Source organism: Magnolia sinica, chromosome 18 (assembly GCF_029962835.1).
Source record: "Magnolia sinica isolate HGM2019 chromosome 18, MsV1, whole genome shotgun sequence".
In the NCBI taxonomy this organism is placed as follows: domain Eukaryota; kingdom Viridiplantae; phylum Streptophyta; class Magnoliopsida; order Magnoliales; family Magnoliaceae; genus Magnolia; species Magnolia sinica.
The window spans coordinates 18,240,286-18,255,729 of record NC_080590.1 but is presented as its reverse complement, the minus strand read 5'-3'; the positions used below and the strand labels follow the sequence as shown (position 1 = coordinate 18,255,729).

The 15,444-nt window shown below is 40.0% G+C and overlaps 1 protein-coding gene across 5 annotated transcripts; it reads left to right on the top strand.

Moving 5' to 3' along the window:
* The first annotated feature begins 3,618 nt into the window (after positions 1–3,618).
* On the top strand, positions 3,619–14,616 carry LOC131232864 (E3 ubiquitin-protein ligase BIG BROTHER-like). Of its 5 annotated transcripts, none has more exons than XM_058229367.1 (8): positions 3,633–3,755; positions 4,186–4,347; positions 5,967–6,216; positions 9,419–9,483; positions 9,608–9,652; positions 10,827–10,951; positions 12,118–12,226; positions 14,329–14,616. In XM_058229367.1, the coding sequence occupies exons 2-8, from the start codon at positions 4,201–4,203 to the stop codon at positions 14,365–14,367; spliced, it is 780 nt and encodes a 259-aa protein (XP_058085350.1). In that variant the 5' UTR covers positions 3,633–3,755; positions 4,186–4,200; the 3' UTR covers positions 14,368–14,616. The 5 variants fall into 5 exon arrangements, with proteins under 5 accessions (XP_058085353.1, XP_058085350.1, XP_058085349.1 ...); XM_058229366.1 differs by having other exon boundaries at positions 3,650–3,755; positions 4,142–4,347; XM_058229369.1 differs by lacking the exon at positions 3,633–3,755 and adding an exon at positions 5,727–5,833 and having other exon boundaries at positions 4,222–4,347.
* The last annotated feature ends 828 nt before the right edge of the window (positions 14,617–15,444 follow it).

Here is a 15,444-nt window from a genome sequence, read left to right as displayed (position 1 = left end):
TTTTAGAATATAACTCCGAAATAAAGCAGATCCAAATCTCAAGTGGACCACACCACAGGAAACAGTCCAAATTGAACGCCTACTGTTGAAAACTTCTATGGGGCTACAGAAGTTTTAGATCAAGCTGATGGTTGTGTTTTCTCTACATCCATGGTTGTGTGACTTCATGAACAGGTTGGATGGCAAATAAACATTGCGGTGGCTCCCAAGAAGTTTTCAATGGTAAGCGTTCAATCCCCACTGTTTCCTTAGGTACGGTCCACTCAAGCTTTCAATCTGCCTCATTTTTGAGCTCATGCCTTATAATAAGCAAAATGGATGAATTGAGTGGATAAAAAACATACATCATGAAAGGACCCACGGAACTTTTCCACCAGCTACCTGACTGGTGTAGGTGGTCTCCAGCCAATCCGCGTCCATTTTGGAGGTCTTGAATGCCGTCCATGCAAACCTCGCAATCGATCACATAGCCTGACCATGTGAAAATTATTAGACTTTGACCATTTAAATACGGACCATTATCAGTCCTTGTGCTATGATTTGTTTTCAACTGCATGTTTAGAGGACGTCATGATACATAAGTATGGTTAGATCTTCGTCTGTGGCCCACCCATGATGGGTCCCACCGAATATACTAGTCGGGTCTTTGCTTTTCGAAGAGGAAAACATGGGGGTAATTGGCTGTACTGATCTTGATGTATGGTCAAATTTTCTAAAGAGATTCAACGTTTCAAATATTCCATAGGTAGCCTTCTGACATGCCTTCGAAAATTACTCGGACCTACATGACCTTTGTCTTTATTTCAGTAGCTGTATAGTTTTTTAGGAAATAAGAAGTTACCTTGTATTTAATGCCAAGAAAGTGATGTGTACAGAATCCTTTTTTGTGCGTGGGCAAGGACCAAACTCATGGGGCCTACATTAATGTATGTGTATAATTCATGCCGCCCAAATATTAGCCTTATCCATGTCATTTTAGGGCTAGGGCCCAAATATTAGCCTTATCCAAAGATCGTGTGGGCCACATAATAGAAAATAATGGTGATAATGGAACCTACTGTTGAAACTTTCTAGGCTCACTAGGATGTTTTTTAGAAGTGGACACTACCCAATCAGGACTTTTTGGCCCCACGGTAAGCTAGCAGACAAGGTGGATGGAACGGATCACCTCATTGTGGGCCTTAGGCTATTGTACCAATGGCTATTCTTTTATTTGGTAGTAAAGGAAGTGAACATGTAACAACCGCGACCCATATAACATGATAACTACGACCCATATAACATGATAATTGCAATCCATGCCAACTACACCTCATGACAACCACGACCTATATAACATGACAACCACAACCCATATAACATGACAACTATGACTCTCACCACGTTACAATCACGACCCTTACCGCGTTACAACCACGACCTGGGTATGGGTCGTGGTTGCCATGTTATATGGGTCATGGTTTTCATGAGGTAAGGGTCGTGGTTGTCATGAGGTAAGGGTCGTAGTCTTCATTTTATAGGCTTAGGACCAACTAGTGAGGCCTACGTTGATGTATGTGAATAATCCATGCCGCTCATCCTTTTTGCCATGTCATTTTAGGGCCTTAGGCTATTGTACCAATGACGATTCTTTCATTTGGTACTAAAGGAAGTGAACATGTAACAACCGCGACCTATAAAACATGAGAACCACGACCCATATAACATGATAACCACGATTCATGACAACTATGACCCATGACAACCACAACCCATATAACTTGCATTTCCTGCTTTTGCAGTCTATCGATAGTCATCTCATATTCGAAAAACGTCAGGCTAGCTTTAGTACGCATATGCATGTTACTTTTCTAACTTTGTACGGTATAACTTCATGAGGATAAGATCCACACCGTCTGTTAGATCCCCCACCTTATATTTAGATTGAGACCCAATGATGAGAATGATTCAACGGTCAAGTGGGCTACTCCATGGGAAACCACGACCCATATAACGTGATAACTACGACTCATGACAACCACGACCCATGACAATTACGACCTCATGGAGTTTCATCTGATGGACAGTAAAGATCTTATGTATGTTTATCTCATGTAGTCTCTAAGTTAGTGCAAGTTACGCTATAGTCGTGCAAACGATATCTGTATATTAGCATAAGTCGCATCAGGTGGTTGTAATACGATAAGTGTTGTGGTTGTAATGTTGTAAGGGTTGTAGTTGTCATGAGTCATGTCATGAGGTAAGGGTCGTCGAGGTTGTCATGTTATATGGGTCGTGGTTGTTATGTTATATGGGTTGTAGTTTTCATGAGTCGTGGTTGTCATGGATCGTAGTTATCATGTTATATAGGTCGTGGTTCTCATGTGATATGGGTCGTAGTTGTAATCGGTCGTAGTTGTCATGGATCATATTTATCATGCTATATGGGTCGTGGTTGTCATGTTATATGGGTCGTGGTTTTCATTTTAAGGTTAAGGCCTATAAAATGAATACTACGACCCATATAGCATGACAATCATGACCCTTACCTCATGACAACCACGACCCTTACAACATTACAACCACGACCCTTATTGCATTACAACCACCTGATGTGACCTATACTACTATAGAGATTTCGTTTGCATGACTATGGCATGACTTGTACTAACTTGGTGACTACACGGGATAAACATACATAAGATCCTTACCGTCCATTAGATGAAACGATCTATTTACATCGTAGATACTAAATTTCATTCAAATATAAATATTAAATGGACCATAACGTAGAGATGACTATTGATAGACTACAAGAGCAGAAAATGCAGGCTATATGGGTTGTGGTTGTCATATTATATGGGTCGTGGTTGTAATGTGGTAAAGGTCATATTTGACATGAGTCATGGTTGTCACGTTATATGGGTCGTAGTTGTCACGGGTTGTAATTATCATGTTATATAAGTCATGGTTCTCATGTGATATGGGTCGTGGTTGTAATGTGGTAAATGATTACCATTGGTACAATAGCATAAGGCCCACAATGGAGTGATCCGTTCCGTCCACCTTGTCAGCCAACTCGCCGTGGACCCAAAAAGTTCCAACTTAGGCAGTGTCCACTTCTAACAAACATCACAATGAGCCTGAAAAGTTTCAACTGTGGGTTCCATTGTCACCATTATTTGTGGCCCACACGAGCTCTAGATAAGGTTGATATTTGAGCCCTAACCTTAAAATGACACGGCGAAAAGGATGAGCAACATTGATTATACACATACATTAATGTGAGCCCCATGAGTTTGGTCCTTGCCCATGCGCAAAAAAGGGTTCCGTGCACATCACTTTCTTGGCATTAAATACGAGGTAACTTCTTATTCCCTAGAAAACTGGATAGCTACTGAAACAAAGACAAAGACATTTTGGTTTGAGTAATTTTCAAAGGCGTATTAGAAGCCTAATATGGAATATTTGAAAGGTGAATCTCTTTAGGGAATTTGACCATGCATTAAGGTCAGTACGGTCAAACTCCCAAACATGGACTAGAGAGGAAGCCTAAAGGCATTTTTCTACTTCACATTAAAAAAGGTTAGCGGGACCCCAGGATCCTCTTGGATCTATTTGCATCGAAGAATTTCCAAAGAAGGACACCTCTGTTTTTTCCAACTCTGCTTTGCTGTTAGTCACTCGCACCGAACATATTAATATCACTCATAGTTCAATGGAAATATGATTGAGATTGGAGAACATTTAAGAGCAAGACTCTCTCTCTCTCAAAGGTACGGCTCTTTTCTTTAGCTCAAATCTCAAGTGGGTCATTTGATTTTCTGCAATTTATGCTCGGAATTTGTGTTTTTGTATAGAATTGAAGTTTATTAGGACTAGTTTCTTATAATTCACCACACCCATGAAGAGCTTTCTGGAATTACAACTTATTCAGTTTTGCTCCAAGTAGTGTTTGTTTTAGTCTATGAGAGGGTGGTTAGAAACCAGTTCCCTGGTCAACGCGAGATTTAGATGAAGAACATGTGAAGATATAAAGACACAAATGCTGAAATGGGAGATAGGTCGACGCAGATATGGTTGATCAGTGGGTTCTGGGATGAATTTTGAGTTGGGATTATTCTATCTTTGCAGATTTTGAAATTTTCTTTTTGTTTTCTAGAGAGTTGTTTTCTAGAGGGACTTAACGTTTCGTTCATCTTGAAGAAGAAGATTGACATCATGAGTGCCGAATTGGAATCATCTGGGAGGAAGGAGGTGGAAGTTCATTTTGTAAATGCTGGTGTCCCTTGCGTAGTCGAAGAGAATTTCGATGGGCATTACCTCGAACATGGTGATCTTTCCATTGAAGAGGTTCTCCAAGATCAGGTGAGCTCTGATTAGTATCTCTCATCTTTGTTGATGGTAAAGAGATAGATAATGATTTATTGCAGCTTGTGATATTTTTGCTGTCTTGAGAGATATGGTAAGATGTCTGTGTGTCGAAGTTCTATTTCGTTTTATGCGTGGTAGCTTCTTAGCAGTCGTTTGGATGTCTGTAAATTGGGCTAGCTGTGAATGAAATGCAGGTAAATGACTAACAGGCAGTGTTTGGATCCTGAAAAATGCCTGTAAATAATTTTACAGGCTGTAAATCATTTACAGCTTTTAGCTACCAATGAAATCCCTCTGAAAAGCTGTGATTTCATTTACCTGCAAATCATTTACAGACTAACGGCTTTAATTTTGAACTTTTAGCTGCAAATGAAATCCCTCTAAACAGTTTACAGGCTATCCAAACACAGACAACTATTTACCTATAAACAGATTACAACTTAAAGCCAAACAGGAAAGGCTATAAATCATTTACCTGCAAATCAGTTCTAATTAGTTGCATGATCCTTTTAACTAGGTGCTGCTTCTGCTTTGATTCACACTTCAAACTCACATTCCCCATCCCGCTTCCTACCTGTTTAGGCTTGAAAACATTTTGAAACAGTAGCTTCTCCGCCTTCTGCACCTGAATCTGTTGCTGCTTAGCTTCACTCGTGCAACTATAGAGATATGAAGGGTAGAATCAATTCACCAATGTCAAATAGGCTTGAAATTTTCTGCAGATAATGTACATCTGAGTGAAGAAAATTTCATGCAATTTGGAACATCATGGGTGATTGAAGGACTATTATATAGTTTTTTTTACTTGATAAGAACTCTTATGTGTATATGCCTCGTGCTCGGTGGTACATCTTGCAACTGCCCCTCCATGGCCATACTTTGTTTGCTTGCACTTGGGGTTGTTCATGTATTATTTGGGCTTGGACTCAGTAACTCAGTACTGAGTGGACCATGTTGGCATGCATGCGTGGTCAATGCCAGCCTTTGCAAGGGACAGTTCGGGTAAAAGAGAAAGGTTGATGTCTGGTCGGAACCTGATCTTAAACACTGAGTCCAAGTGTCATATATTTCCATGAATATTTAGTCAAAAAAGTAGTTAAATTTGGTTAACAAAAATTGTACATCAATCTAGATCATCGAAATTGTGGGCGCCATTCTAGACGTAGCATATCATGAAAATGACATTGATCAGACAATCCAAACCATCCAAATGATGGCCACAGATTGGAAGTCAAAAAGAAAATGGTCAGAAATCCAACTTCAGCCCATATTAGATGGTATTATCCAATTTGGGAATTTGGGTTTGCTCTATCCACAAGGGGGGCCAAGATTTGGGTGTTCTGGATTGACATACATGTATGCTGCATGTGCAGTCAAGGAGTCCCCAGCGTTTAAGAGATGGTGGAAAATGCACAGAGTGGTTTACGAGTTGAGCTTATTCATCGTCATGTAACAAATCTCTGGTTCTTCAGCTGCCACAGTTAAGTGCTGATGCCAGCAAATATACATATGCTTAATTACTGAACTTTGAATTGGTTGAACTGGATTTTGATCTTCTGTTTAGTTGTGTAATATGATTGGCTATTTTGATAAACAAATTCTGATTTCTACAGGAAATCATGTACCAGTCACTCCAGACTAGCACTGGAAATGATTTGACAAGAGCTTCATCAAGTGCAGATTCTAGTTCTGATCATGAACAAAGTGGACGTGAAAGGACTATAGAAAGAGAGGGAGAATCCTCATCCACTGTTAATCTTGAGTCGCAATTAGCATTGGATGAAGCTCTTGCAAGAGCTTTGCAAGATATGGAGAATCAACTTGATGTTGTTTCCTTAAGTGAAACTACTGGAACCAATAATGGTAAAGATGATTTCTCCTCAGCTATGAGATCTCTATCACTTTGATGTGTTTGTTTATGTGAAGCTATTTTTTTTTCCCTTTTGTTTTCTTTCTTTCTTCAGATATCTTTTTGGTATCTGGAGTTGCAATTACCAAGTTTGATATGATTTTTTCTATTCCTATTTCCATCTCCCTTGTAAGTAAGATTGGTTGGCCATTGCCGGTGCTATGAAGCTTTTCAGGATCACATAAACATATACTCAGAATTTGGCTTTAATAATTCTACATTTTCAATAAGGGGGCGACATATGCATGATTTTCAAACCCAGACACTACAAACTTCTTTTTCTGCTACTCACTGAGTGGTGGAAAATTTATCTGACATACACATGGACTACATGCATGCCAATCCAGTCAATCCAAATCATGCCCTGAATCTGGATACTCTTCGGAATAGAAATATGATTTGATTACCTTAACCATCCGATTTCACTCATTGAGTTCGGACCACTTACCATTTTCCTTTAAACTGTTGTTTGATTGACATGAAGTGGTTGGTTAGAATAGTCTGATCTGTGCGATTTTCAGGCTAGATCAAGTGGTGACCGTGGCATATTTTTTATTGGTTGCCACAACTTAGTGAGTTGTATTTTGACTCCCTGTGGTGATTATTTAGAATGGATACAGTAAAAGGCCCAAAATAAAGGAAATTCTCTCTAAGTATGCTTTCTCAAAACAGCATTAACTTTTTTTTTTTTTTTTTTTGAAAGGTAACTTGTATTAAAATAGAAAGATAAGAGAAAACAGTAAAGAGGGGAGCTGTTGAGAAGGCAGACCCTTAAGACGAAAGGAAAGAGAGATCTACATTGGTCCCATCCCTTTGGGACACCCATTCAGCAATGAAACATTTAACATGAGAGGAAACTAAGTGGGATGGTTTCGCCTCATTTTGAAAACACCGCCTGTTTTTTTCAATCCAGAGCGCCCACCACACCGCCAAAATACCCGACCGCTAGATCCTAGACTTGATTTTGCCTATTCAAACCCCATGCCAGGCTTTCAGAAGCATGTCCACGTCCTTAGGAAAACACCAACTAATCTTGAAACACGAGAGAATGACAGACCAAACTGAATAGGCGAAGGAGCAGTGGATCAGCAAGTGGTTTACTGACTCTTCAGAGGACATGCAGCATAAACAAATGTTCGGGAGGATCATTCCTTTTTTTCTAAGATTATCTAGAGTAAGGATTCTATTGTTCCTTGCTAGCCAGCCAAATACCTGAAGCTTTGGGGGGACATCATATTTCCAAATGAAGTGGGAGTGATGAGAGGGGCTTGTACCGTTGTTGGCCGAGAGAATCGAAAAAAAGGACTTCACCGTGAATACAGAAAACTTTTCAGCTTTCCAAATGATATTATCATTGCGGGCCTGATTGGGAGATACATCTTGGATGAACTACAGCAATTCCACAAAATGATCGAGTTCCCAATCCTCAAGGTTCCTCCTACAAGGAATATTCCAAACAATCTTGTCAGCTACTAGGGCAGAATTATAGGCTATGAACTTATTCTTCTTTCTTGCCACCTGAAAAATGGAGGGAAATTTATCCTTCAGCGGCATATCTCCTATCCAAGTACCTTGCCAGAACCGAATACAATCTCTCTTTCCCACTTCAAACCCGATCATTCGGATAACCTCGTCTTTCATCCGGCTGATTCCTTTCCAAACCACAGAAGCCCTGTATAGGGAAGAATCATTCGTCCACCAGCCTCCGTATGAGCTCCCGTACTTTCCTTTAATGATAATATTCCATAGGCTATCCTTTTCGTTGCCAAGCCTCCATATCCATTTACCTAAAAGGGCCCGGTTCATCAGTCTAAGATCATTGACACAAGCTCCTCCGTCTTTAAAGTGTTTACAGACTTTCCTCCATTCCATCAGACTAAATTTCTTCTTGTCTTCCTCACCACTCCAGAGGAAGTTGCATCTAAGCGTGTCGATGGACTTGAGAACTACAGCAGGGCAACGAAAAAGAGACATAAAATAGGTGGGGAGATTGGACAAAGCTGCTTTAATAAGCGTGAGTCTCCCACCAATTGAGAGGTAACGGCGCTTCCACCCGACTAAATGGTGACGGAATCTCTTAACGACTTTTTCCCATTGCTGATTCTTGGGCAGCCCAATACACAAAGGGAGACCGACGAAAATGGAAGGGAGGGATCCCGCGACACGTCCCATAAGATCAGTTAGCTCAGCGATTTCATGGTCTTCCAAATTGACCCCATATAGTTTGGACTTGGATAGATTCATCTTCAGCCCTACCACTGCTTCAAAGCATCTGATAACTGTATGCAAATTAGCAACAGAATCGGGAGAAGCCTCGGAGAAGATTGGGATATCATCCGCAAATTGAACATGGGATAGCAGATCTTTCATGCCTTTAATTTGAACTCCCCTGAAAATGCCTTCCGATTGAGCTTTCAGAAGCATAGCAGATAAGGCTTCGCCAATGATGAGAAAGAGGAAAAGGGGGTCTCCTTGTCTAAGGCCGCGAGAGCTTTTGAAAAATCCTTTCGGGGATCTGTTTAATATGACGGAGAAAAAGGCAGAGCTAACGCATTCCTCGATCCATTGTCTCCAATGGTCGCCGAAACCCATACGTTTCATCAGGTAGAGAAGGAATTCCCAATCGACGTGATCGTCCGCCTTCTCCATATCCAAGTTACAGAAAATAAACCTCATCTTCAAGAGATGGCTGGAATGGAGGGATTCATTGGCGAGAAGAGCAGCATCAATAATTTGACGACCTGGAATGAATGCACACTGATTTGAGCTTATAATCGATCCGATAACTTTCTGTCATTTCAAAGTAATAGTTTTTATGCATTTGATTCCCATGAGACACCTGTTTTTGTCCAACTTCCATGGTTGATTGCCTTCTGCATCTTTGTAAAGGAGGATCCAACCGGATGAACATTTTGCACCTCCTGCTTGCATTTAACAGAAACTTGGATACATGTTATTTCTCAGTTTTAAATGGTACTATGCTTGCATGAGTCCTTTTAAAGGAACAAATGCTTTATTTTGAGGATTTTATTTTTATATTCTTCAAAGTCATCATCCTCATAGTCATGCTTATATATATGGTTTTAACTTATTATCATTTCCAAGTAATGATTCAATCCTGGCTGATTTTTTATGCTTTTGGCATGGATAATCAAGAAATCACCCCCTCGTCATCTTCCACGGTTAACAGAGAACCCAACTCTGCAGATACCACTGCTCTGGTAATATATATAAATTTGTATTTACCTTCTTCTTCTTTCTTTTTTTTTCCTTTCTCAGTTTACCTTTCAGATTCCTAGGTTGTTCTGCATATTCGGACCTAGGTTTGATTATGGTGATATGTAGGTTGCAAGACAAGATAATATTGACCCAGATAATATGAGTTATGAGGTGAGTTTGTTGAAGCCCATGTACCAATTACACCCCATTTTTATTTCTCATTCATGAAAGATTTCAGTCTAAGGTGCACATTGACATGTGTATTAGGATAAAAACTAATTGTCCTTCTTTCTTTGCTTCTTTCTAGGGGTGCAACTCGGGTGGGTTGGGTTGGGTCGGGTTGAGGATCAACCCTAGCCCAACCCGACATCCAAAGGACCCAACCCGCAACCTGGCCCGACCCATATTCTAACTTAAGGTGCCCAACCTAAACCCAACCCAAATTCCTCCATGCCTGACCCAACCTGACCCAAATACATGTGAATATTCCCAAGCCAACCTAATCCAACCTGAGAATTTGCCCAACCTGATTTCAAACCGGGTTGGCGTTTCCAACCTGAGCCTAACCCAAGGACCTTGACAACCTGATCCAACCTGACCTGAACTCGAGTTGTGCGCAGCCCTACTTCTTGCAGCTAATTAAATGCTACTCATAGAGTAACAAGGTATTTTTGTTGGTACAATTTCCTATAGCATATTTATAAAATCATTCAATAGAGCAAAGGACTGGATATTTATGCTTGTCGGATTTTCCTATTTAGCGTCTCTGCTTGTGTTATGGTTCCCAAAAATCTTCAGCGAAAGCTTGACCCTAGAGTATATCTGGTTTTCTTGGGTCAGTTCACACTAGTGGAGCCCATGGTTCAGTGATCCAAACCATTGATATAGTGGGCGGTGGGCCCTAGAGTGCATGCACCATGCACCAAAAATCTCTTGTACTGGAAGATCCAAGCCATCAGATCTTTGGCCTTCTCACAGTTGCATGTGGGGTGTCTTTGTTTTTTCTTTCTTAACTGTCTATTTGCTCTTGCCATTAATTAAAGGGTTGGAATTTTCCTATCAATAGATTTGTGGGTTCACCATATCTATGGTTTGGATTACCGAAGCATGGACTCTACTTAGACAAACTGAAGACTGAAGCAATTGTACAGTCTTGGGACAGGCAGCATATAATACATCAAAATATTTTACACTTATTGCCAAAGGGGTGCACATATACTTTTCCTATTATAAATCCACATTGCTTTGTTAATAAATGACTTGTTCAAACTTCTTTCTTTCTTTTCTTTTTTATCTTTGCTCATTGATAACTAAAAATCACTTACGAACATTTTTCGCATATCAGGAATTGCAATCACTAGGAGAAGCCATTGGCACTGAGAATCGAGGACTGTCAGAAGAGCTTATTTCCTTCCTGCCATCTTTCAAATACAAAACAAGCCTTTTCTCGAGAAAAGAAAATCATGAGGAGTAAGATCCATGTTATCAACTTTTTAAGAGATTGCATTTTATGTTTTTCTGTGGCAAGAATTGGAAATTTAGTAGCAGATCATTTGACAATTTCTTTTTTGGTAGCTCATGAATATTAGTGATGAATTGAGCAAGTGATAAATCCAACCCAGCACCCACTTCTATGGCAGACAGCGGGCTTGAGTTCCAAATACAGAAATAACTAAGTTTGATTCATTGTGCTGAAGACAACTAATGTTAACTGACAATGAACTGCTCACCTCTCATCATCTTCCAAATTACAATATGCCATAAAACCAATCCTAGAGTTTGTAGATCTGTTGTAATCCAGTCGCAGGATCTTCTTTGCATTCAAAGTAATTTGTTTCTTCCTGTCATTCAAACGGACTTCTTCCAATCATGATGATGGACCTTGATGAATAATTAGATATCTTTAAGTTACATGCACACAAACAGACAACAAAAAACATACACTGCCTGCCATCTGTATCAGTGCTTTAGAAAGCATCTGATAACTTAAAATAGCAAAACCTGCCAGAAACAACATTCATGAATTATTGAACTGAGGAAAACTGAAAAGACGTATAAGATGGGGGTCTAGAAACCTGGGGTAGGCATGTGTTTGAGTTCATGAATTAATGAACTGAGGAAAACTGAAAAAGATGTATAAGATAGGGTTCTAGAAAACTGGGGTAGGCTTGTGTTTTAGTTCAGAAGCAAAAGGAAATGCTACTGAAAGACTCTGATGAGAAAGTGAAAGACTGCAGTAGATATCCAACTAAATTGAGCCATGATAATTCAATTCAATAAAGTGGAAATGACCAAAGTGGGGCTAGCCCCACTCCATTCATTAGGTGGGGCTGGTCCAAAAAATGAAATTCGGATCATTCTAAGTCCAACTTGAAACGCATGGAATTGCAATTAGGGGTTCGTCATTGTGACTAAAACCAGCTCCATATGGTTATGTCCCTTCTATTGAATTGAATTGAATTATGGCTGTTCAAATCAACTGAGTGTCCAAATGCACACCAAAAGAATCAAGATGCCTCTAACCAATGATGGGTTGCTAAGTTTATTAGCATGAAGGTGCGCATCATCAACCATTTCTATTGCTGCTGCAATCCTCACCTTTTCGTGCTTCCTTCTAACATCTGGTCGCAATGCAGATGCGTCATCTGTTGTATGCCGTACAAGAACCGAGACAGTTTGATCAAATTGCCTTGTCAGCATCAATATCATTCAAATTGTGTTACTCAGTGGCTGAAACTCAATAAGGTAATCCTCTATGCTGATAATTAATGGAGTTAATTTGTTTCTTGTCAAAGTTAACTGCCATTAGGATGTTTCTTTCAGACCACTAGAACACCTTATTGTTTTGGTAACTTGTTTCTATGCTTCTACACTTTCAGTACACATTAATGCTTTGAAAACAAAACTTTATGAAAACAAAAATATTTTCATCAATACATAAAGGAGGTCCAAGGAGCTGATGGTGGCCATGTTGCACCGCATTAGAATTATTAAATTTGGGATAAGGGGGCCTTAACTCTCATGAAATAAATTTTGCAACATGTAGCATAATGTTCAGCATATCTTCTCGAAACGTCTGTGTGTAGCATCTCTTATATTATTATGAAAATGGAAGTTATGGAATAATTGGGGATATTTGTGGAAATATCTCCCAGTGGAAGTGTCTTATGAAGTTTTCTGTGCTTTATGTGGCTGTGGTAGTAGGGGTGGCAATGGGTTGGGCGACTTGAGGGTTAACTGGCTTGCCCCACTTTTGATGCAGGTTTGGGCCAAGCTAAATGGGTATTGGGTCAGGCTAGGGTTAGAAATGTGGCCTGTTTAAATAAATGGGTCAGGCTGGGGTTGAACCCTACCTAACCTGACCTGTCCCCATAGCTTATCAGTGGGTTAGATTGACCTGACTCAATCTGGCCCAAAAGGCCTGAACAAATTAACAGATGATAAGTATAGATGTATTACATGGTGTATGTATGTATTCTCTAATTGGGCCGGGCTAAGCATCCCTTCAGCACCATAGTCCATTCTTAAGCCGCAAGTGTGGTCGTGTTGGGTCAGGTTAGGTCGGTTAAGCCTAACCTGATTACAATTAAATGGGTCGGGTCGGGTCGGGTCGGGCTTTGGCATGATGAATTTTAAGTGGGTCAGGTCGGGCCGTGAGCTAATGGGTCACAGTTTGGGTCCCAGATGAAATTATTGGCCTGTTTAGTAAATGGATCGTGCTCGGGCTGACCCTGACCAAACCTGAACCGACCCATTGCTGCCCTTATGTGGTAGTAGTTGATGGACATATGAGTCAAAGGTTCTTGGCATTGATACATGTTCTAACACATAATCCAGTGCTGTCCCAAGGATCTGTCATCGGGGATGAAAAATTATTCTTGCAACCCAAATCTGCTTATGGACTAGAGTGGAGGCTTAGGCCCTTAAGGGTAGTTTGCACATGTTAGGCAATATGTGCTCCAGCCCAGTTATCACTGAAGGGCACTCAATTTATTACTTAGATCCGAAGTGGGAGCTCCAATAAGCTGTGAAAGCTAGCTCATAGTGTTTGCAAATTAATATTCTCTCGTTTTGTTTGCTCACATTCGCAGAGAGTTGAATAGACTGGCTTGTGTATTAGCTAGAGAAGGTGTCATTATGTATTGGGTTCCCTCTTTCTTGAAGTAATTGTTCTTTCTCGTTAAGTAAAAAGATTTCTGTTATTTTCTCATAAAAAAGAAGAAGAAAATTGCTCACTTACAATTGATTCCATGTGAGTTTCCCACACAACCTTGCTCATATGCCAATGTAGGTATGCATTGAGAAGATACGAACCATGCATAAGGTGGGCACACCATGAAGATCAAACTGTTGCTGGGTTCTTCAGAATAGGGCCCACCTCATGCATGCTTCAGATGTCCTACAAGCATGCCTACATTGGCATTTGAGTGAGGTCACATATGATGCTCGCAGGCAACAGCTGCAGGTGATCAGCCCACAGGGAAAGAATCCCTTTTGAATAAATGACAGCAACCACTTCAATAAAACAAGCTGCTCAATTTAACCTTAATTTCAGGTTCTGAAATCTGAAGATGGGAGTGAACCCATTCTATTAAATATATGTGAGAAATCCTAACATTTCAACCTGTTTTCTATCCAAACTTTGTGTTTTCAAATGCCCATGTTAGTTTTCTTATTCCATGTGATTTTAGTCATTTTATTAGGAGAAATTTATCCATTTAGCACTCATTATCACCATCATCATCTAGGTCTTATACCAGCTAAGTGGGGTCAGCTACATGAATCCTGTTCGGCCCTTCTTGAAATTGATTTATCACTACATATGAATTCTGGTGTTTTTGTATCAGGCATGCCCAGTTTGCAGTGAGGAGGTATTTGGGTCTTGATTATGACAAAGCTGCAATGAAGGGAAATGAGCTTAGTTTTACTGTAAATAGCTTGTCTTAATTGGAATATAAGACAAGGAGAAGAATAATAGTATTATATATAACTTGGGCTTGGAAGTTTATAAATGATATCATGGCTCATGAGAGCTCTAGTTGTAATTTATGCTATTTGTTGAAACAACATGTTGACGGGCCTGATATGTAATAATGCTGTTTATTGTTTATATGTTTCATATCTGATTATATCTTTCTATGGGAACGCTAGCAATGTCTTCAAACCCACCCAATCATCAATCTGGACTCCCCATTCATTCCATACTACTATTGGTAGGCCATAATGCAAAAATACACTGATTGGATGATCTTAACCCTTTGGATGTTGATCGTTTTTTTAATTGTCTGTCTTTTATGAGCCACTTAACATATGATCTGACCAAACTGCTGTTGTCGCGCAACAGAGAATTGAGTTGCGCGGGTCTGCGCAACAGCTGTTACAACCATAGGTTGAATTGAGTGGAGAAAGAAAAGACAAAGTTTGAATGATGTTACAATGTTGCTTTCTTTAAAGTGATATTGGCCCCTACTGATAATTAAATGGATTCTCAAGAGGGTTAATAACAAATCTGCTTTTGGGATAGAGCTTTTGAGATAGATCAGGCCTAACTTGTTAATCACTAGAATGGTGTTCTTCGATCTGCAAAACCAAAGAGCAGACTTGGATTCAGATTTCTATTACAATAGAAAAGTCTGAAATTGCAGCTCTTGAAAGAGAATAAAAGTCAGCGAGCAGGAGGGAAGGAACTTGAACTAACCTATAATTTATAATGCTATGGTTCCTGGAATATATAGACCCAAATGGGTCAATTTGGTGCATCTGAAGGTGTTTTTGGATGCACCCTATCAACCTAGTGACACATCCCAGGCAAGGTGTTCCATGATGATAACGGTGGCCGTAACGACCACCACCATTACCGTTATGATATGGGCCGTAATGGCCGTTATAGCCCCTGTATCAGCCATTATGGCTCTTTTTCTTTTTTTCTTTTTCTTCTTGTTACAGGACCGTTACAGGCTGTT